Source organism: Hemiscyllium ocellatum, chromosome 28, assembly GCF_020745735.1.
Source record: "Hemiscyllium ocellatum isolate sHemOce1 chromosome 28, sHemOce1.pat.X.cur, whole genome shotgun sequence".
NCBI classification, from domain to species: domain Eukaryota; kingdom Metazoa; phylum Chordata; class Chondrichthyes; order Orectolobiformes; family Hemiscylliidae; genus Hemiscyllium; species Hemiscyllium ocellatum.
Window position 1 is genome coordinate 39,296,874 of NC_083428.1, and position 25,084 is coordinate 39,321,957.

Below are 25,084 nucleotides of genomic sequence, written 5' to 3' on the forward strand. Positions count from 1 at the left end.
TTTAGTTCGGGTATCAAGAAATATAAGAATATGAGCCCTACAATGTAATCTTGCTAAACAAAAATTCCATGTCTAGATCAACTATAACTACTTGATATAGCTCAAGCTTTTGCCACCTATTCAACCTTACTTAATATCTTCTACTCACCTGGACAGGTGCTGCCACAACTTTGCAGGATCTATGAGATGAACTGCAAAAAGTTTTTCATCAACCTGGGATTATTTATCAACAAGATAGATGTGTCGCAACCTCATTTCTAAGTTGCACATTGCCATTCCTTCAGTGTTCAGAATGAACTTGGAATCTCCTAACAACAGCATAAGTGCATTGCGCAAAAGATCCATTGGACAATTAATACAACTTTTCCAACATTACTCATACGAGACAACTGAAGAAACAACTTGGTCAATAATGAAAACCAGAACATGGGGATGATAATGTAAAATGCAACATCGGCAGTCAGACAGCTCACAGACGAGCAATCCGTAAAGTGGATATTGCACACGTAGAACTCTAAAATTCACCCTCCCAGCCCCATACTTTGACAAGAAATACTCATGTGGAGCCACACACCATCTGTCTTCACCAGCCAATATTTTAAGATAGAAGTCATTTTCACACACAACTATGATAAATTAATGTGTTTTTCTAGGTGCTGTTAGTTTTAGGCTCTACCCTTGTTACTTATAATTTCCAGCCAAGTATTGTGATTTTGTAAAGAAAATTCTCATGGAAATGAAAACGTCTGAGGAGTGATGAGAAGAAGGAATTTGTCTTTTTCATATTTCGACAATTCTAATGAAATAGTATTAGTTAAAGATGAAAATATTTTTCTGCTTTTTATGCGCTGCTAGCTTGCTTTAAACACGAGAGACAACCACTAAATCTTAAGACACAAGTCGCAAATTTTGAAAATACTTTAAAGTCTGGGGGAAAAAAAATGGAATCAGTCATAAGCTTATCAATGAAGGACCCAGAAAGTCAAGTACAAAGTGAAAAATGCCAACTGCTGAAAAGGAAAGATTTATTTATTTTGTGTGACTTGTAATTTCACTGCTCATGGAATAGACAATTCACGTGTGAACTATTACTTCAAGAATTAAATGAATGCATATCAGATTTCATATTATATTACATTATTCCATATCTAGAAACTTCAAATGGAATAAACCATTCTTACAATCTGTGGAAAACTGGTCAAAACACAGATGCAAGTCAGTAATTACAGAGCCTTTTAAGTCACTGGAAGAAGCATCATACATTTTTTCAGATTACTAAGAGAAAAGGAGATCCCTGGATGTAAAATTACTATTGTGTTTTCCCAGGCTACTCTTGGTACCCTGTGGGCATTTAACAGCTCTACCAGAATATAATATGGGTAACAATTGCTTGAGGAATTTAGTTCCACCAAACTTCTTTTGTCTTGAACCTAATAATTCGTGCTCAAGGCAATACCATCATAGAGAATCTACGGAAGAGGCACTGTTCAAAGTTAATAAGAATTGTGGATTAAACAATTGTGGAACTTCAAGTTTAAACTGTGCCGAGCATGAACTGAGCTTCTGCGATTTTCTTTTTGCTCTACTTTTTAAAAACAAAGCATCATACTAGAAGCAGACACTAGACAACAAACGAAGGACGTTCACAGAATTAATTACTATGGACTTTTTTTAAAAACTTACTTTTAATTCTCAGACACAAAAAACTGAAAAATAGGCCTCAAAATTTCAAGCATTTAATTATTCTCTCAACAGAATGTCTATTTCTCTTTTTCCACCTCCTTCCTCCTCAAACTGAATGCTCTGATTCATGGTAAAACATGTTCCCTTGGGTAGCTGCAAACCAGATGCAACTCTTAATGGTTACTCATTATCATTAATGTGAACAGTAACTATTGCCTGTGATAATGCTCCTCCACAGTTGAAATGTCTACCAGATCTAATCCCGTTGTCACCTGAAGCCCATGCCATCTATGTTTTAGTAGGACATACTTGACAGTGATCAGCAGAACCTGACATTCGACAGTTTTCTCTTCCTTTTCCTAGGGCAATTACCCAACAGATCAGTTCAGTCAACACACTGACAGTATTCCTACTCTGTGCAACTGAGCATCACATTGCATTTAACTTATCAGCCATAGGGAGACCAAATAAATCTGTTTTCAATTTCAAAACAATCTGTCTATATCACCAAAAATACTACATTACATTCTAACAGAAGTCCCAATTTATCTGCCATGTTGGAAACATTGGGCCTAAAACACATGCAAATATCCATCAAAAGCAGAAACCTAGGCTTTGCCTTAAATTTAAAATACATTAAACTTTCGGAGATGAATTATCAGAGAAAAGTTAGCACAATGGTTACCAGAACCTCTCTGGGGAAGGACAGTGAAAGATGACTAGCCATCCAGTGACAAGTTATACACACAACCCAGTCACCCAATATACTCATGATGTTTTTACTATTTTTATGAATCCACACTTTATTAATTTACTGAATTGCAATTCCAAAGCATGTGTATTTGTTCAATTAAGTCAGTAATCACAGAGTCATAGAGATGTACAGCATGGAAACAGACCCTTCAGTCCAACCTGTCCATGTCGACCAGATATCCCAACCCAATCTAGTCCCACCTGCCAGCGCCCTGCCCATATCCCTCCAAACCCTTCCTTATTCATATACCCATCCAAATGCCTCTTCAATTTCGCAATTGTACCAGCCTCCACCACATCCTCTGGCAGCTCATTCCATACCCGTACCACCCTCTGCGTGAAAAGGTTGCCCCTTCGGTCTCTTTTATATCTTTCTCCGCTCACTCTAAACCTAGGCCCTCGAGTTCTGGATTCCCCACCCCAGGGAAAAAAAACTTTGTCTATTCATCCTATCCATGCCCCTCATAATTTTGTAAGCTCACCTCTCAGCCTCTGACACTCCAGGGAAAACAACCCTAGCTTGTTCAGCCTCACCCTGTAGCTCAAATCCTCCAACCCTGGCAACATCCTTGTAAATCTTTTCTGAACCCTTTCAAGTTTCACAACATCTTTCGTTTAGGAAGGAGACCAGAATTGCATGCAATATTTCAACATTGGCCTAACCAATGACCTGTACAGTCGCAACATGACCTCCTAACTCCTGTACTCAATACTTGGCCAATAAAGGAAAGCATACCAAACGCCTTCTTCACTATCTTTAAGTAATTATTCATGTAAATGCCCTTATATTGAATGCTATTTCAAATCACATGGGATTTTACAACACAAACAGCAAATTTTCCAAGGTACAATTATTGTGTTTCACAAAGTGACTTGATCCTTGTAAAAGGATAAAGTGTAAATAAATTGCATAAGAGGATATCCACCTTACTTTGGCCTTACCTTTGTCAACCTACTGATAATATACAGTGTATCAAAAACCACAAATAAAAGTCTATGAAAACTGCTGGAAACTTAGGAAATTCTGAAATTCCAGATAAGAAACCAACTAAACTTTTAAAACAAATTCATTCTCTAAATATCAGACGGCAACCACTGAAAATAAAAGCTCATATTGAGTAAATTGGTGCAAGGAAACCAAGTGGATCTTTGAGCAAAATTCCCTAACAAGAACAGAAAGGCAGCAGGAAGATTTGATAATATATTGAGGAGATTTCTCAAATATGAAAGCTCTGATATCACATTTAATATGTCACTGATGTTTGAAAGCCACCTTGATTTTTAAGAGGTTAAAATAATTACAAAATGAAAAGGACCAGGTTATTAAAACATTGTGCAATGCATTCAATCTCTGTACAGTCAAGTGGTTCAATTTGACTGTGATATATACCTATTGCAATATTCTGAAATGCTATTCAAGGCTCATGATTGAAACCTGAAAAAAAAATGACCCACAACTTTAAATAATGACAGTTAAAAAGTTGATAATTATTCAACAAATTTAAAGTTGGAGGGCAAGCAGCTGTAGAACTGTACAGGTTGGAACTTTAAAAGATTTGAGAAATAATAGTGAAGCTTTAAAATCCGAGGTTTCATATATGAAACAATGCACCAAATAGAAGTCACCTTGTGCCTGGGGAAACCAATATACTGTATCAGTACTACCTTGAAAAGGAAGTCTCCAACATGCTCATTGCTACCCTGGTATTGGGTGGGGGTGGGGGGGGGGGGGTGGGGAGAAGAGAGAAGAGAACTCTTACAGCACCAACAGATCACAAACAGGTCATCTGTACCAACTGACAACACTAACTTAAATTTGTCAGTTAAAATCAGAGGCTTGAGCAAGATTTTTCCCTCAGCTCCAAAATGCCCACATTGAAATTGTGTACATCGAAGAAAAATTTTGAAAATCACTGAACCACTCACTTCCTAAAGCAAATTTAACATGCAGGGGTCAGCACGGTTGATCATCATTGAGATGCCAGCTGGCTCTCATTCTGTTCAGCGCTACTCCTACACAATTAATCATATATTCTTGCAGATCCCTAAGCAATTTAGAGAAATACTCTGCCCCATCATCAAATTGCTTGAATAAAACTTTATTGGGTCTGTAAGTGCTTTTCTTCGAGATAAGAGTTTCATCTTGAGCATTGTAATGCAAGAAAAAGGACAGAAAGCAACAGAATACAAATGAGATTTCTGGCATGGAAAAGAATGCAAAGCATGCACAGCAATGCCTCCGCAAACAAACACTCCAAACGAGAAACTTCTTTTTAGTGAACAGGGACTAATACTCAACCCAGATTATACATTTGTTTGCAACACTGACAGCTAAAATTACAATCACAACTAATGTCATACCCTGTACAGATTCAGCAGTGGCCATTAGTGCTCTATTGAGAGTTGACAAAATGCTAAACTTCACATATTTGAAACACTGCACAATGTATGCATCTGCTCCAAGATATTAGTCATTTGCAAGTCTTTTCAGTGTAAGTGTTAAAAACCACCCCAAGTGTACTTTGGTGACAATGGAAATCAAGACTGAGAATTCATCAATACAAAGGAAAGCTCACTGTTGTTAAAGGACTGAATTCATAGACCACCTCATAAGGAATGAATGAAGTGCAGTGAGCTAAATATCTTCTTTGCGCTCACACGAGTTAAAGTTTCACTTTCCAGAAGGAAGAAACTTTAGCTGATGAGGCTGAGAGTAGCTTCAAAATCCTGTTTTGCTTGCAATTTGTTGACAATGAAGAATTGGAGAAGCAGCATTAAGCTAAAATGGAAACAAAAAATATGGGAAATGTAGCATCTGTGAAGACAGAAATAATGTTAATACTTCAGGTCAGTAGCTTTTGTTCAGAATAGGTAAAAAGCTAGAGGCATCAGGTTTTAGGGTGGGAAGGAGGAGCAATTAAATGACTAAAGGGATGATGGTGCAAGACAAAAGGAGGGAGATCAGAAATAAGGCTGCATTTGTGGCCAGCATCACTGCTAGACGGAACACCACACACACAAACGCACGCGCACACACAAATATCACGTCAATGAAAATGGAATAAACTGAATCTGCCTAGATTAATCCAATTGTTTACCCCTCCTCACAAGCGTTAAAATGAAAGACGACAACACATATCCACCACCCATTCTTTGGTTTAAAGTGACACAAGAGCATCATAACAGGCAAACAGGGATATGCTGTTTATGCTCAAAACATTGATTCTCCTGCTGTTCGGATGCTGCCTGACCGGCTGTGCTTTTCCAGCACCACACACTCGACTCTGACCTCCAGCATCTGCAGTCCTCACTTTCTCCCAAGGATATATATAAGTCAGATGCACATTTGCCTGGAATGGGCAGCAATGTTGGTGAAACAAATACAAACCCTATATAGTATGTTCTGGACCAGACCAAACCCCCTCAAAATATATTAAGGAGACAGCTTAGACTCTAACTTCTCATTTCAAAGGCGTTGTGTTCTGGATGCAATTCAATTGGTCAAACTACCAGGCTTGAAACAAAGCGCACTTTATTCCTAAACTACAGTTTAAAAAAAACAACAAAAGGAAGAAGAAATTGGAATAGTTTAATTGTATTGGAAAATTTAATAGATTATTTAATTATTAAACAGTAACGGTTCCAATATAGAAACATCCCATAAACAAACCCTTGGCAAAGACAAATTTAGTAAAATAGACTGTCTCAGGTAATTCTCTAGTCCAGGAAGAAAAACATTAACAAAACAGAGTGTGTAGCAGTGAGATGCACTGTAGCTTCCAAACTCAGCTTCAAGGCGCCAGCAACTGCTACTGAAAAACTAAACCAGTCTGCTTCTATTGTTCCAACTTTAACACAAAACCCCAAGGCCTCACGTGGTTTACTTTATTGGATTCAAATAGGCAGCTCTGTACATGTCTTAAAAGCTCTCAAAAAAAAAGGACAATATACACCTCTTAAAGCTATTTTATCATCAGAAGTATTGCATCTAAACTGACCTAAACTAATAGCAAACAAATTCACTCCTGCTTTACTTTTAGCACATAAGTCATTTGCAGATTGCAGACAACTATAGGCACCATCTCGAAACAGTCACTTCACAGAAATAAAAGGACTGAGTTAAATGAGAATAACAGAAGCATCCAAACAAAGGAGTCTTTGGAACAAGAGTAGTCCATTCAGCTTCTTCAGCTGATTTCACTACTCAATTAGATCACGACTGATCTGTGTCCTAACTCTATATATCAGCCGTTTGCCCATATTTCTCAATAGCTCTTTGCTTAACAAAAATATATCTATCTCAGGTTTAAAAGCAACAAGTGATCCAGTATTCACTGATATTTATGAAAAGATTTCCTAACATCTACCACCCTTTGTGCGTAGAAGTCTTCCAAACATAAATAAAGCCAAGAGCTGCTGATGCTGGAAATCTGAAACAAAAACAGAAACTGCTAGAAAAACTTGGCAGGTTTGGCAGCATCGGTGGAGAGAAAGCAGTGTTATCATTCCAGGTCTAGTGACCCTTCATCAGAACTGTCCTGAATGGTCTGGCTATTATTCTCAGATTATGTCCTCTGGTTCTAAGATCCCCTAACAGTTGAAACATTTTATCTTTATCTACCCTATGTTTTTGTATTATCATCTTGCGGAGTAGTGAAATTGTTGAACTCCATGTCAACTGCCAAAAGTTACCAAATGCCCAATAGAAAGACAAGGTTCTTTTCTTTTAATTGGAATAACGCAGGAACCAAGGACAGAGATACCTGAACGGCAGCAAAACTGAAATCACAGACAACCAGAAGTTTGAGTCATACATGTGACTGAAAGATGTTATACAAGGCAATGGACCAGTCTACAAAGGCTTCCACAATGTTGGGGGGGAGGGGGCGGGCACATTTTGAATAATCAATCCAGTATATTATACTGAATTATGGAGTAAATTACTATTTTAAATGGAAGGAATGTTTGGTACCTAAGACAATGGAACAGAAAAGGCAGAAGTGTTGTATAGAAAGATGTCATAGGAAGCAAGTGGGATTTGTGGTTCACTGAGGAGTGCTCCAAGTGCTGTGGATTAGCCCTTCTGGAATGCTAAAAGGCAAGGGGAAGACATACTTCATGGCAGCATCATGATGGAGCCAGTGGAAGTGGCAGAAGTTGATCAGTTAAGTACAGAATCTGGCAGGATGAAAAGTTTAAGACCAACAGAATCCTATTATGGATCTGGGCAGGAGCAGAAGGGATGAGAGAATCGTGGGAAATGACCAGACACCAGTCAACCATGATGGAGGTGGGTCATTTATTGAGAGAAACACTAAAGACACTGTAATGGAAGGTGGTATCGCCAGAACAATTGCAACTGAAACTGAAAAACTGGGGAAATGGTATAGTATGTTCAGGGTGGCAGCAGGCAATTTTTAGGTAGGTGTAGGAGTCAACAGTTATATTGGTGAATAGCATTTACTCAAAAATGGAGACTGTACAGTCACTAAAGGGAAGGGAAATGCCAAAGTTGAGAAATAATCCAAGAAGGGAAGAGAGAGATGCTTTTATTTAATTGAATTATTTTACATTCTGTTAATACATGTGTCACAAATCCAAAACTAAACTAGACTGGCCCATTCCACATTCAATGACTTTCCTACCACTGTTTACAACAAGAGCTATCAGGTTCTATTAATACAGGACAGAGCATTCAGAATGCACAACAAGATGCACAGACAACACACACTTGCTACTTTCTGATTAATGGAGACACTATACTAAATAGATTTCTTCCAGAAAGTAAAATTTTGCAATACTATACCTGTGTAATTTGCAACAGGAGATGGCAATAACAATGGTAGAACGCTTGGAAGGAAGGGGTGACTGGGTCTGTTATACACTAACTCTAGAAATTGATTGCTATGATTAGTCACATCATACTGTGCAACTACTGAATGTAGGACACAAAATAGATGGATTCTCAATTCTTTGTCCAGCAAATTAAGTATTATTCAGAAGGTAGTTCCTGGACATTGGCCCAGTGACAGTGAAGAAACTGTAGCGATATATTGCCAGACCAGAATGCTGAGTGGTTTGGAGGGAAATTTTCAGTCAGTGATGCTCCCATAGATCTGCTGCCATTGTCCTTCAAGATAGTAGAAGTCATAGGTTAGAAAGGTGCTATCAAAAGAGCCTTGGTAAGTTGCGGCAGCATATTCTAAAATGGTACAGACTACTGACACCGTGCACTAGTGGTGGTGGGAGTGAATTCTGAAAATGACAATAATTTTTGTTATTATTTATTCTAGGGAATGTGGGCATTGCTGGCTAGACCAGCATTTATTGCCATCCCCAAGATGTACTTATAAAATACACTCTCTCTTTTCTGGAAGATCAATTTTAAATCTACCCATGAGTTAAAATCAAATCACAGATAACTTGACTCAGTTATTGCACTATCAGAAAATGGCCAGACTCATCCAGTTTGATGCTTCCCTGACACTCCTCAAAATTTGACAAGTCCTTGAATTACCCAATTCTCCAGCTTAAATTAGTTTCGTGGTTTAACTAATTTAAGTCTGTGCATATCAGAATCTGCAGCTTTAGAAATAAAATCCATTTGTAACCTCACTCACTTAACTTGCCACACACACACACACGAAAAACACCTCCCCCCCCCCCCATCTTCGGTTGTCCAAGCATTGTTAATTATAGCTCAATAACACCATTAGATCACAACAGGCATGTAGAAGAAACAGATTCCAAGAGTTGCCTCAACTGGAACAGGGACTGAACACATGCCATTGAACAGTTCAGCAAAGTAACATTGCTTGGAGATTTGACATTACTCTGCATTTACCTTCCTATACATACACAAGTCACAACATCTTAAAATTATTCTACGCAAGCCTTTTACATACATTTCACTGCATCTTGTTTTTCAGGAGTTAGCAAATGCAATGCTAGATCAATCATTCAGTCAGTTCTAATACCAATAAAGTGAATTTTCATGATGTTCTTTAATCATGCATTAAATGTTTAGTGGAACCCCTTATATCCAGAACATCTCTGAATCGGCAAATCCACATTCCCTGCTCTTAGTGCATAATTTGGTGGCAAGACACATTTCAGTCGGTCTTTCGTTTTATCACATGAATTCATTATTTGTAGCTAGTCTCAATTTAAAAGAAACACACATTAATGCAGCAAGTTAAATCCTAAATTTTGGATAAATTAAAGATTGCTGTGTGATTTACTACACAGTACAATGAAGTGTACTGTGGTTTGTCCTGAAATACGATTACCTGCAAGATTAAAACTTGCAGGTTTTAATTTCAGAATTGTTTCATTTCAGTATCAAATAGTTAAAGCTAAAAATCATGGGGGATCACTGAATATTTTTGTGATGTTGCAGCTGTACAGGACATGGGTTAGGACACTATTGGAATATTCTGTGCAATTCTGGTCTCCTTCCTATCGGAAGGATGTTGTGAAACTTGACAGGGTTCAGAAAAGATTTACAAGGATGTTGCCAGGGTTGGAGAATATGAGCTATAGAGAGAGGCTGAACAGGCTGGGGCTGTTTTCCCTAGAGCATCGAAGGTTGAGGGGTGACCTTATAGAGATTTACAAAATCATAAGTCTTTTCCCTGAGGTGGGGAGTCCAGAACTAGAGGGCACAGATTTAGATATAGGGAAAGACATAAAAGAGACTTAAGGAGCAACTTTTTCACAGAGGGTGTACATATATGGAATGAGCCACCAGAGGAAGTGGTGGAGGCTGGTAAAATTGCAACATTTAAAGGCAATTGGATGGGTATGTGAATAGGAAGGGTTTGGAGGGATATGGGCCAGGTGCTGACAGGTGGGACTAGATTGGTTTGGGATATCTGGTCGGCATGGACGGGTTGGCCCGAAGGGTCTGTTACCATGCTGTACATCTCTATGCCTCTAAGTGAATGAGTGGGTGTCGAGGTCAATCTGCAATCTCAGGGATACCTGCAAGATCCATGCTACTCTGAGTCCACCATCCAGCACAGCAGATTAAACTGAACACTGGAATTGGAATTAGTATCACACTTGATGTTAATTTCCTGGAAGCAGGAAGGTTTTGTGGAAGTTGCTTCCACACCCGAGCTGATGATTTGCTCCAAAATGCAGATAAATGGAGAATAGTTCAAACAATGGGAATATCCATTATTTGTATCTACCCCTATTGCTTGCACTCTATGTTTAAAAGTCTTTGAATTGGCATTACAACAGATGGTTTTGTTTATTCTATAACATCATTTATTTTGTTCTTCTTCTCATTGTTAAAGTTAAATCTGCAGCATCACGTCCTTATGTTTCAGTGAGGAACCACTTCATGAAAACAAAAACAAATCACAATATGATCTATCAAGCCAGAGTTCTGTCAGAGATATGGTTTGTCTAGTTGTAACATCAGTTGCTTACATCACAAGAATCTCCCATTGATTGCATGGGATAGATAGAGAAGTTTTATTTCTCTAAACCAAAAGAGGAGAAAACTTGTGGAGGGAAGTATCATTGATAACCAAGTAAAACAATTGGGAGAACAAACAGCAAATGTATTTGAACATCTCACCTGCATTCCATTGCCATGGGATATATTTTAATAACTGGATGCTATAAAATAATTTTAAATGCTCAGGAAGCAATCCAAATAAATTAAGATTGCAACCAGGTCAGAGTCTGCCTTACCTGGGTAGCCATTTTGCCATAATCAATCCAGCGAAGCGTGGCAAAGTTAGTAGATTCTGCACAATTGAATCCATGGTTGAAACCAGCATGATAGCCATAAGGAAAGGTGATCATGAACTCTCCCGCCTCCTGCGTAATCTGAAACGAAGAAAATAAATGCTAATAACCTCAGTCCCACTCCTTAAAATAAATGATCAGCAATAATTTCCAATGCTGCTCAGGATGGCTTTATCTGCTTCCTCTATCAATGACAGAGAAATTAAGAACAATTAACTGTATTTCCATTATGCTAGCACCTACTTTGAAATATTAATCTCATGCAGAACAAAATTCCCAATTTAGATTGTACAAATTATGTTAGTGAAGAAAATAGGGACAGCTAAAGAAGCTGCTGATAAGAGATTTCGGATAGCCCTGGATTGGTGAATCAAACAAAATTCATTTGCTCATATGATATATTAATACTGGCATTCATCAACATCTACTGTTTTAACTCTGACATTCATAAAAATTGCATTCTCAAGCAAGTGTAGTGCTGCATGAATACCAGACAGCAAAACAACATTTTTATTCAGAAGTCTTCAAAATAAACAAGCTGTATCCAGAAATTATTTCAATTTTAAAATTATTTCCTTCATAAAATCTAGTCTGCAAGCCAGCTCAAGGATGGGCCTCTGAAGATGAGTGGAATTCCCATGAAACGCAATTAAAATTAGCAAAAAACTACAGAGAGAAATGGTGTCAGCGCCTGGGAGTTGACAGCCACTGTGTTAAAGAACAAACATAAGTTCTAAGCACATATCAGCTCTCACTTCTTTGTTTGTGTTATATTGAAGCTACTGATGTTCAAAAAGTCAATATTGTATTCCAGTGGTCTAAAACCAATAAGCAGTGTGTGGAATTTTGACATTTTATTAAAATTAATTGTTGCACGCTATTGTTGTTTAATTGTATCCTTCTACTTCACGGCATAGGAATCAGGTCCGATTGATCGTGTACAGATAAATTAGCACTCCCATACCTATCCTATGCAAGTGCCTATTTTGATATTAGATCAGATTCCCTACAGTGTGGAAACAGGCCCTTCAGCCCAACAAGTCCACACCGACCCTCTGAAGAGCAACCCAGCCAGACCCATTCCCCTACATTTACTCCTGACTAATGCACCTAACACTACAGGTAATTTAGCATGGTCAATTCACTTAACCCACACATCTGCAGCAGAAACAGGCCATTTAACAAAACCAGTCCACACCAGTGTTCATGCTCCACATCAGCCTCCTTCCATCATCTAAATCCATCATTGTAATCCCAAATTCCTTCCACTCCAAATGATTGCTAATTCCTTCTGAATTGTATATCTACATATTTCTGATTTCATCTTGCAAGTCCTACCTTCACCCTCTCCAGGGCTCTACATCCTTTTTATAATATGGTAACCTGAACTGCAAGCAGTACATCAGGATGTTCTAAACCAAGTGAAGATGAATGGAATTGAGTAGAGCAACTCTTGAAACTGGAAGAAATTACCATATTATGGAAAGATCCAATGGATTTCATTTTAGATTGCTCAAACATCTGGCATAGGATGACTTCTTTGCATCAAATAATCTATTTAAGCCAGGAAAAATAAACAAAGTTCTGTAGAGTATTATTTAAAATAAATTTCTGAAAAAAAAATTAAGTTCAGAAAAATTATTCACGTTGTCCAAATGCTGGTCTGCTGCCCAAGTCATTTTTCCACAAGTGAAAAGTGCTCTGATTTCTCCCAGTTATAGCTGGTTGAACGTTCTTTTCTGGAGACAGCAGGGTCAATTCAGACATTTCCTTTCACAAAATTCCAGTTGGGGCAATGACATCTTCCTGAGTGTCTTCAAATGTCAAAGAGTGAAGGATGTTTTAGAGAAAGAGGAGGCAAAGGTCCTGTGGCAAGTTCCTGGTATACAAATCAATTTTTTTTTAAATCCACAAACTTGGCCAAATGGTCTTTTCAAGAAGAGTGGCAAGCTCAGGGACTCCATCCAAACAATTTACATTATCCTCAAACGCAACGTTGCTGCTGGTCTGACCAGTGTGCTTCGGCTTGAAAATTATTCTTTCCCAAGACATGTGCCCAGTTGATGATACTATGAGTTCATATTTTAGATAAAGTTAAAAATCACACACCACCAGGTTATAGTCCAACAGGTTTATTTGGAAGCACGAGCTTTCGGAGCGCTGTTGCTTCATCAGAATAGTTGTGTGACATATTTTAGAAAAGACACATTATATTGCATGTAATATGAAGATATCTTTTATCAGCCTTATCTTCTGAAAATTTGCCACTCATCTCAAAGCAAAACAATTTAGCTATTGTGCTATGCTGCAAAATTGTAAAAGTTCAATTCTTCAGTTATAGCACATGCCACAGACACTAGAAATAGGGCCTGATAATGAAGACCACACAATGTTAGGACTTAATTTCATTCTTATTTCACTTCTTTGGCTTCTTAATATAGCTTGTCGTTTCGCCATGCCATCCTTACTTGTATCAAAAGTTTTCAAGTCCTCCTTTAAATCGGAGTTGAACTCAGCAAAGACATGGAAACAGTTTGAATTTTCAAACATCTCTGAAATAGACCCAGAATCCATCTGATTCAGCTAGCCAATAGTCTATATGTTCAAAACAGGGAGATCTTGGTAAGGTTGATGGCAATCAGATTGATTTTCAGTGATCACAAGAAACTACATTTAAATAGCACCTTTCATGCAGTAAGCAGTTAAACAGCTTCACATGAGCATTGTCAAGCTAAATCTTACAAAGCCAGAAAGGATAAGTGACCAAAGGCTTAGTCAAAGGAGGCTTTAAGCAGTATATTACAAGAGGAGAAAGAAACAAGTTAAGAGGAAGATAGAATAAGGGAGCAAAGCTACCTGCTGAAGGAATTAAAATCAGGATTCACAAGAGGCAATATTGAAGAATAAAAAGATCTGATGTTTGTAAAATAAGAGAGTGAAAGAGACAGGAGGAGTGAAATCAGGAAGCAATTTGAAAATGAGGATTTTTAAAAATTGAGACATTGGTTAGCCAATGAAATCTGCTCAGTGACATAGTGATGGGTGAATGAGACTTAATGAGAGTTAGGATGTCAGCAGAACTTTGGATGAGCTCCAGCAGTGTAGAATAACCGAGGCTGGCAAAGAAAGTATTAGACGAGGTTCAGAGATACAAAGGAAGAAGGGTTTCTGAGGCCGCCCATTATTTCTAGAAAGGGACAAAGAGATCTTTAAAATAATTAAAGATTCAACTGAACAGATAAAGAGAAATCAATTTTTTGAAGGTAGCAGAACAAATGGATACAATCAAAATTAGAGCTAGGTTGTTCTGGAGTGTTTTAGAACTTTTTCCCAATACAAAAGATAATGGAAAGCTAGGAACTTGCTCCCCTAAAGGCCCTGGAAGTTGAAGATCAATTACAAGTATCAAGACTGAGATGATTAAATCTTTGTTAAGCAACAATGTCAACGGATATAGCGCAAAGGATAAATGGTATTGAGGTGTAAATCAGTCCTGCTGTCAATTAACAGCGCCGATGGGCTGATTGGTCTTCTTTTCCTTATGTAGCAAATGCACAAAACGAGATAAATCACATAAAACAGAAAATGTAAAATGATAATATTCTTACCTCTGGGCCAGAGGTGTACAACAATAACAACTTGAGGGACCAGCCTGATAAACTGAGAAACAGAATTTCTCTTTAAAAACTGCATGGTATTGTGCCTAAGTAGGTTATACTGCCCACCCATAAACAGGAAATCCTGAGCTTTAATCTTTCGTCCAAAACTTTCCTTCAGTTCAAGTAAAGCTTTCAATTCACAGTCAAATGTTTTGATAAAGGGCTCTCGTGGCCATATTGTATTCATCGAGAGATGACCTACTGCAGACTGACCCAGAAGTCCAGTTCAAGTCCAACTATTCCAAAGATACACATCTGCACAATTGATCAAAATCTCTCTCATACAACAACTCATCTTACTTTAAAATAAGATATTCTCCATTCAATTTCAGAAAATTATGTTCCATAGTCCCAGGTTTCTTTGTTCATACGCTCATTTTAACATTTTCCATTCAGGGAGGAATCTCCAATTCCAACTTCCCCTCCCCTCACTTAAATCAAACTAAATGTTTTATCCAAATTGCAATTTTTTTTTGTAAGAAAAGTCTGTTCCAATCAAGATTGCAATCCAGTGCTAGGTCAGGCCCAACTCTGAATTTAAATGACAACTTCAGTACAACTGTTTCTCAATGAACGACAGATACACACCTAAACCACACCAAACTTAGCACTGAGCCCTGTGCTCATACAGAAAGTTGTACCATTGATGCAATCTAATTATTTGATTGAAAGTAGCACCAAATGATGTGTAGTTATATCCAGTTACCCAAGGGATTCAGATCACTTAACATGCTGCCTTCAGCAAAACATGGATAATGGACAATGATATAATTAAATTTAATTAAATGATAATAGAATTTGAGTACAGCTGTCTTTCTTCACAGCATTGAAAGCAAGAACATGTCACTACAGCTTGTCATTTGTACATTTCAAGCACGAAAGATACTCTTTAAAAAGGGAGAAGATAGCTCATTTCTCCATTGTGGGTAAATTGAAACTTTGAAAACACATTGCCATTAAGTGCCATCAACACTGCCTGTCCAGTTGTGCAAGACCTAACATAGAAACTATGGGCTGAATCTTACATCCTTTTTAGCTAAGTGCCAGGTTGGACCAATTTCAGTGGAGAGATGGTCACTGTGAGGTTGAGCACATTTCCTCACCGTATCTAGCCAAACATGTCGCATTAGTTATTACTCTTATGGGAAGCAACGTGTCCAATTTCCCACGATGCACCTTCTCGAACCAACCAAGTATCCAATCTAGGTTCAGTACATTTTGCATCTATACCATCTTTCCAAATCTACTACACAGTTGCAGGAAACTAGCATTTGGCAATTGTTCTGTTCAGAAATAAGAGTTAGAAATTATGTCAGAGAAGGGGAGACTGGCACCACACTTCTCAGAGAGAGACTTCAAGACCCTTCAGAGGAGAGAGGAATCCTCTTACCAACAAAACAACAGCAGAGGACATGCCACCAAACTATATTTACAAGACTAAGTATCATACTCTGTTCTCTGCTACCTCCATTTACTCTATTCCTTTCACAGCCACCTCCCACAAAGCTCATGCATTAACACTCCTGTTGCATGTAATACCTTCCTTCACTCACTCTCGAATTCCCCCATCCTCCACTCCTAATAATCCTACATGAACTGTTTGCCACCTCTTTACTCCATCAATATACTTTTAACATGTTTCCCCAACATACTCATCAGCCCTAACCACCATGCTACTCACTACTGCCTTACCCTTCACTTTGTTATTACAGAAACAACTAGTTTTTCTATAATATGAAGTATCTCAAGCCTGAAGAAAGACAGTTTTTATTTCCTTAGCTATGGCTGTAAGGTGTGGCTCTCAAAACAGGAATCGCTTTGCCTGTAAGACCCTTGTTCTTTTGGTATGTGTGTGCATGTGCAAGTGTATGCATGCACAAGACGGGGTTTTTTTTGCGGCAGGAGGGAAGGAGATTGGTTGGCTGAGAGCTCTAAGCTAGTACATCAACTCTGGGAACATTTGACTTAGCACACCACCCAAGTGAAATGTAACAATGCGCAAAACAATCATATTACATTATATTAGCAGAATGCTGTACAGAGCAGAAGAAACAAATTAGCATTAATTCTAGTTGATGACACCAGAACAATTTAACAAAGTGGTCAATAAAGACTACAAGATCATGGACTTTATAAGCAAGCAAATGAAGTAAAAACAGTAAGGAAATAAAGATAAATCTGTATGAAAAATTGAGTCAGGCTCATCTGGAGCATCAAGTCTAGTTCTGGGCAACATACTTTAGGAAGGATGTGAAGGGTGCAACAAGGATTCATTAGAATCATCCTAGGGATTAGGAAATTCAGTTACATCAATGCACTGAAAAAGTTGGGGTTTGCCTCCTAAGAGAAGATCATGAGGAGATTTGTTAAAGGCATTCAACATCATGAGTGCTGTGGACAAAGTAGATAAAGAGTCATTGTTCCCTTTAGCAGAAGGATTGAGAATCAGAGGGTGTCAATTTAAGGTCATCAATGCAAGAAGACTCTTTACATATTGAAGGGTTAGGACCTATAAAATGCTGCCCGAGAGTGAGTGTGGTGAAAACAAGTTTAACTGAAACCTTTTAAAAAAAAAGGTCCCAGTCAAACTCATGTTGCTTGTCAACAACACTACTATTATAGGACAAGCCAAACAGAGAACAGCCAGGGAATTCCTAGAGGCATGGCACTCATCCACCGATTCAATCAAAAAGCACATCGACCTGGACCCAATATACCGACCACTGCAACGGACAGCTGGAACTGACAACCGGAAGCGGCAGAAACAAACCACTATAAATGCCGGAGGAAAGATCACAGAAGCGCTTCACAGGAGGATCCCAAGCACTGAGGATGCCACCTAGACAGGGGACGAAACATCTGCAACACAAATTCCCAGCTCAGCGAACAGAACCACAACAACGAGCACCCGAGCTGCAAATCTTCTTCCAAACTTTGAACTGCTGTGTGTGCTGGAATGCCTACACACCTTGAATTAACTTTACATAGATTTCATTGTAACACATTACCTATAGTTGTAACACAATATGAAGTAAATTGGTATGTTTAGAACTGGATCCAGCAATGAACCTCAAGAAGGCTCGGAATGAGTATAAATAAAAGAGGATATCAAATTGGAAAGCAATAAATAAAGTCAGGAAGGCTGTATGACAAACTACTTGCCCATAAGGTAATCAAGCCACTTTACTGTTTTTTCAAATAAATGTCCGGGTCACCATAATACACTGGCCATTTAGTGAGTTATCTTTATAACTATAATATAATAAAACATCATAAAACATCTTATAGCTATTGGCCTTGGGTCATCACAGCTGATAGTGTCATCATTTGGCTTCCTGGTCTATATTCTCCAGTAGGTATCTATGGAAAGTGAGTGAAAGGAGGATTTTAAAATTACACATTCACCTCAACCAAACCAGCCTCAAGTTTGACTGCAGCTTAGGTTTGAGTTTCTGTGAAATTCTTGTGTCAATCCCCAATACAGAGTCATATTTTGAATTTTCAGTCGATATTTTTATAAACTAGATGCATAGGCTTTTAAAACAGATGCTACAAATCAGGTGACCTTGGACATTTGAATTACAGGTAGTACCATATCTCAGGGCAATCACACATCTCTGTTTAAAAATGCTCCACACAAAAAGAAAGATTTATTTGTAAGCAAAGTCAGTGAAATCCAAGAGTTTGATGTAGACGATATCATGATCTTGACATAAACCTGTTAGGGATGACAACACCTTCCCCAATCATCACTGAGTTGTAACTTCACCATGTGCTACCCAAACTGTGAGCTGGTGTGCTTTTCAACTAAAAGACTGATAATTTGGAGAATTCTCTTTTCAACATTTCAACTGTTTTCACATCTATCAATTCTCATTTAAAATATTAGTTCTCTATCATATATCCAAGCTCAATGTCAATTTTCTTTGATACATCTTAACTGTTTTTGTTATGTTTCAAGACAGATGCCCGTTATACCTTCAAGGGACATGCCAATGATGTCATTAGCATATTATGGCATGTGGCCTTATAATAAAATGATCTCACACTCCATCTTACTTAATCCCTTTGCAGCATGGCACACTGAAGGAAGCTTGCTACAGAATGTCAGAACGGCTTCCATATATAGAAGCCATGTTTAAAATTAAATCGAGCTTTTCAGTAATATGTGACCCATGTCTCATTCATATGCTACAGCAGCTAACACGGGTATTACACCACAACAGTTATAGATCACAAAAAGTCATGTCAGTCTACCTACATCTTTCTCTCTCACACACACACACACACACACACCCAATGATTTGAACACCTCTTCAGTGACCCCCAAATTATCCCGAGTGCCCAAAGTCTGGCATCAATCCCTCTCTTGGTGCTGGACAGACTGCACATAACCAATATTCAAATGTAGCTCCCTTGGAACAGACCATATTCAGAAAGTTACATTTTCAGAATGCTGGTTTCCAGCATATGCTGCATATTGTAGTTGTAATGGATTCCAACAAGTAGGTGAGACTCCAATCTCTGTTTTCCAAATTGATTCCCAATGACTTTGTATGGGGTCCTTGATGCTACACTCATTCAAATACTGCCTTAATGTCAAAGGCAGTCACTCTCACCTCTTAAGTTCAGCTCTTTTACCAATTTTGGAACATGGTTACAGTAAGACTAGGAGATAAATGATCCTGGAGGAAATTAAACGGAATATCAGTTCACAGGCTATTGCTGAACAAATACCACTGAGCCATTACCCTCAGACTGATCTATTATAGTCCATACTTCTTACTGCTCTTCTCATGATCACTGACAAACACCTGTGTGCAGTTATACAATACTGCAACTTTTCACATTCGCATTCGGTATTCAAATTCCTGTAAGGCCCGGGCCCTTCCTAACCTCTACACTAACCTCCACACTACAGCACATTAGTCTCTATGCGCCTGTAATTTTGAGCTCTTGGCTCCCAATTTTAATTATTTTACTATTTAAAGAATTGTTTGCATTTCCCTGGCTCCAAACTCCAAAACTCACTCCCAAATCTCTTTGCATCCTTTTCCTTCTTTAAGGTGCAAATTAAAATCTACTATTTTGATCAAATGTATGGTCATCCACTCTCCTGCTCCTTGGATGCTGCCTGACCTGCTGCACTTTTCCAGTAACACATTTTCAGCTATTATCTCATGTGACTATTGTTTTATAACACATCCATGACGTACCTTCAGAGATTTTATCTTAATAAAATTACTACACAAATGGAACATGTCAACTTGCATTTATAAACTCAACCCATCCAGGCCTGGTTATGACACACCTCTGCTGTAGGCAGGACTTGAAGCGGAGTCTCCTGGTTCGGAGGTTAGAAAACTACTACTACTGCACCACATGAGCTCAATACAAATTGAGATATTTTCTAATCAAACTGTTCAGAGATGTCATGACACACCACAGGGTCAGGTAGGACTTGAACACAGGACTCCTGGCTTAGAAGGAAGAACACTACCAAAACATCACAAGAGCTCCTCAATACAAATTAATAAAAATAAACTTAAAACCTACTGTTCAGAGATGTTATGGTTCACTGCTGGAGCATCTGAGATTTGAACCCAGGTCTCATGGTCCAGAGGCGTGGAGGGCAGTGTAGAGGTTAGGAAGGGCCTGGGCCTTACAGGAATTTGAACACAGAATGCGAATGTTAAAAGTTGCAGTATTGTATAACTGCACACAGGTGTTTGTCAGTGATCATGAGAAGAACAGTAAGAATTATGGACTATGGCTCACAAATTCCCGATGCTTGGCTAACTATGTTATCCGGCATTCGATTTAACAGAACAAAATACTCCCCGCCCGTGTCCTTTGGATAATCAAGGTTCCTCTTTACAGGCTTAGACCCCTCACAAGTGGTTACATTCTGTATGGTTATCTACTCTAATATCTCCAGTGAAAAGACACTTCGGCCCACTATCCCTCTTTTTTCTCTGAAGACCTGCAAACCTTTTAATCTCAAAAAACTATTTGAATCGGTTTTGAAGGTTCGAGCTATCCTTGCTTCCACCATACTCCTTAGACAGTGTATTTCAGATCCTTACCAGTCGCTACATGGATGATTTTCTCCTTGTGTAATGTAAAAGTGTATTATGTGTTTTATTTTAGGATTTATTTGAAATTGAGTATTTGTAAAATGATAACATTGAAGAACAGGTTAAAAATGTACTTTGCAGATTGTGTTAAGGTCTTTTGATATGTAGCTGTGATTTTATTTTCTCTTGCATATTAACCTTACTTTCTACTGTTAAAGAACGTCTGCAGCCTCATTTAAATGTTTCGGTGACGAACCCTACCACAGTTACCAAATAAAAAATAGAGGATCAATCAAGCCAATGTCATGCTGACTTGTCCAGTATTACCATTGCCTGAGATTATAATAAGTGCCACCACTGCTTCTTTTGCCATTATTTTAAATCTGTGGCCTGTGTTTCCAATTTTTCTGCCAAAGGGAAAGTTTCTCTATCTACCCCATTAGCATTCCTCAATATTCCTACATGTCTCTCAATCTTTTCTTCTCCAGTGTGTTATCCAGGTAACGTAGCCCTGGAGTCATTCTTGAAAACCTTTTCTGTCACTCTAATGTCTTTACATCGTTTCTAAAGTGTGCTGCCAATGAGATGGCAATGTTTTATACAGGCCTATCATAACTACCACACTTTTCTACTTTACGCACCTACTTATAAAGGGTTAACTATTTTCTCAATCTGTTCTTCAGTGATTTGTGTGTAGATAACCCTAGATACCTCGGCTCTGGCACAGTCTTCAGTCTTGCACGTTTTATTTTGTTCTTTGGACCAAGATGATCATTTTATACCTCCCTATATTAACTTTAATCAGCTGTTTGCCCATCCATTCCACAAATCTGTCTACGTTCATTGAAAATTTATTGCAGTTCATAATAATTCCAAGATTTGTCTCATCTGCAAATTTTAAAATTGTGATGGTACAACCAAGCTAAGGTTATTTGGGAAAGACTGGTGGCTGAACCCTAGCCTCTGGGAACCCTGCTACATACCTTCCTCCAGTTGTGAAAATAACTGTTCATCACTTAGTTTCATGGAACTTAGCAAATTACATATCCACTTACTAGCCCTATTCCACATATTTAACTCTGCTGTCAAGCCTGCTGTAATGACAACCAATTACACTAATCAATTAGATTAGATTAGATTACTTACAGTGTGGAAACAGGCCCTTAGGCCAACAAGTCCACACTGACCCGCCGAAACGCAACCCACCCATTCCCCTATATTTTACCCCTTATCTAACACAACGGGCAATTTAGCATGGCCAATTCACCTGACCTGCATATTTTTGGACTGTGGGAGGAAACCGGAGCACCCGGAGGAAACCCACGCAGACACGGGGAGAATGTGCAAACTCCACACAGTCAGTCGCCTGAGTCAGGAATTGAACCCGGATCTCTGGCGCTGTGAGGCAGCAGTGCTAACTGCTGTGCCATCGTGCCGCCCACTACCAACCTAATGTTAACTAAAGACTCAAACAAGTCAAATGTGATATGCAGTTAACAAATCCATGTCGGCTTTCCTTCATTAATTCACATTTGTCCACTTGATGATCATTTTTAAGAGCTTTCCCTCACAGAGGTTAAATTGACCAACTTGTAGTTGCTGGGTTTAATCTTGCATGTTTTGAACAAGAGTTTGCAATGCTTCAGTCTGCTCGCACCAGCCTCACATTGAAGGAGGGTGGCATCATTATGACTAGAGTCTCCATACTTCTACTGTTTTCTCTGTATCTTTGGATGCATTTCATTCTGTCCTGGTAACATATTAGCTTTAAATACAGCCAACTTTCTAATACCCCTTTGTTACCAATTTTTATTCCATACAATATCTCAACTATCTCCTCCTACTGTTCAGTCTGGTTCTCGATTGTAATGGCCAACTGCCATATGCAGCTTTTCTTCTGCTCTATAAGCCAAAGTGCTGGAGAAACCCATCAGATCTGGCAGCTTTTTTGGAGAACTAGTGTTTATTCTGTGGAGACATAAATATTATTGGTTTTTCTCTCCCTAAATGCTGCCAGACCTTGTTAGTTTCTCCAGTACTGTTTTATTTCAGACGGCCAGCATCTAAAGTATTTTGTTTTTAGTGCATCTGCTCAATCTTGCTCTCCATTACTTATATTACCTCGGCAGTCTGGGATTGCTTGCCATATTATTTTTCCTGTGGTGACAACATACCTGACCACCTTCAATTCTACTTTGCCTTCCAATCATTGATTCCAATTTACCTATGCCAGATCTGTTCTCACATTATTGAAGTTGAATTTCTTTTTATTTAAAATTGCAGATTACTCTTTTTCCATGATACTGTGATCGCAGGTTTCTAAATCACATCTAATTTCCATGTATTCCTCCACAGTTTGTCTACGAGTTAACATATAGAGTATAACCAGGAGTACAATTATGTTTTTATTAGTTCTTAGTTCCAAATCAAATAAACGTAGTCATTCACCTCTCTAGACCATCCTCTCTCCTTTCATTCCTCTCTCATCTTTCTTGAACATACTGTATGCTGAAATATTTAATATCAAGTCCTGCCCTTTCAAGAACATGAGGAATTGGAACAGGAATAGACCATTTGGCCTCTCAATCCTGCTCAGTCACTCAACAGGATCATGGCTGCCCTGGCGTTCCTGCCCTCAACTGTAAACCTCAACTCCTCGACTGATCAAGAACTTATCTCAGCCTTGCTATATACAGCGGAACCTTGATTATCCAAATTTCAGATTATCTTGGAAGATCGCAAAGTCCCCGTGCTTGGCTAAACTATTATCTGGCATTCGATTATCCCACAAAATACTCCCCACCCGCATCAGTTAGATAATCAAGGTTTCTCTGTACATAAGGACTCTACCCACACAGTACTCCAAAGGAGCTCCAAAGATACTCAACCCTCAGAAGAAATTCCTCTGCATCTCTGTCTTAAATTGGCACCTGGTTATTCTAAAACTATGCCCTCTGGTCCTAGAAACATCCACTCCAAATTTATCCTGTCAAGCTCCTTAAGAATCCTATATGGTTTCAAAAAACATTTGGCAATGAATATGATCTTGGGAACATCATCCACATTTGGAGAGCAAAATAACATTAATTTTCAAATTTTCATCCTTATTCTCAAATTCCATCAAAGGAAGTGTAAATGGTGTCTCTGAAATCTCTTCCAGGTTGACACGTCTTCAGATATTTGCACTCCTTTAGTTCTGACTTTTTGTGAATCCCAATTATAACTGTTGTGCAGAGTGCCCATATCTTTAGGTGCCCAAGTCCCAAGCTCTGGAATTCAGTCATTATTCCTCTCCATGTCCCTGCTTTGCTTTTTCCCTATTAAGATCCTTTTCCTCATTTAAAGCAAACATCTTTGACCAAGGTTTTGCTCATCTGACCTTAACTGGCTTAGCGTCATATGTTGCGAAACATTTTGGGAAATTTTGTTACATTAAGGACACTACATAAATATAAACTGTTGTTGTTTACAAAACTTTAACATCATTGCACTCATCTTTAATGCAGTACTTAGAAAGTCAATGAATTATTCTGCATCAGCAACTCCTGGTTTCTGTGCGGTTTGTTTTTGCCTCAAGTATATATCTTGTTGCTGTCACTGCCAATGGACACAAATATTGAGTGAGGAAATTCTGTGTGTGATGGATAATAAACTGAAAAGCAATGACTGCCAAGTAGAACTAAGCAGAGAGCTCAGAATTTACTAACTTAGGCTGTTTCCTACAAATGAGAGAGCAAATCAATAACTGAATTACAGAAATACATGTTTTAATAATTAAGTGCCTAGTATTGATTCAATTCCAGCAAAAAGTAAATACTATTAGAGAGATTTATTAATATAAACCTCCCCCCCTCCCCATTTTAAGACTGCATCGAACTTAAATTAAAGGTGAACTACCATCATTCAAATAGAATGATTCCGCCACATTACTGGTCTAGTCTGTTCATTAGAAATAAAAACTGCTTTTATGGAACATTATAGGGAGCCAGGACCAATATTATTACCTCTTAGATTGATAGAAGCTAGTGTTTTAAGATGTGAATCTGTACAGTCCTCATGGATCAAATATGCAACACTGGTTTCACTTGCTTTGTCTGTCCATAAATTTGTTTTTATCCTTTATACTAACAAATCAAAATTTAATCGATT

At 38.4% G+C, this 25,084-nt stretch overlaps 1 protein-coding gene across 3 annotated transcripts in view; it reads right to left on the reverse strand.

Annotated features, from left to right (window-relative positions):
* kdm4b (lysine (K)-specific demethylase 4B) overlaps positions 1 to 25,084 on the reverse strand; it is a 509,300-nt gene that overhangs the window by 260,053 nt on the left and 224,163 nt on the right. For all 3 annotated transcript variants that reach the window (XM_060846205.1, XM_060846207.1, XM_060846206.1), the window contains exon 9: positions 11,143 to 11,280. In XM_060846205.1, the coding sequence (XP_060702188.1) occupies positions 11,143 to 11,280 (138 nt within the window). The remainder of the gene's footprint in view (positions 1 to 11,142; positions 11,281 to 25,084) is intronic.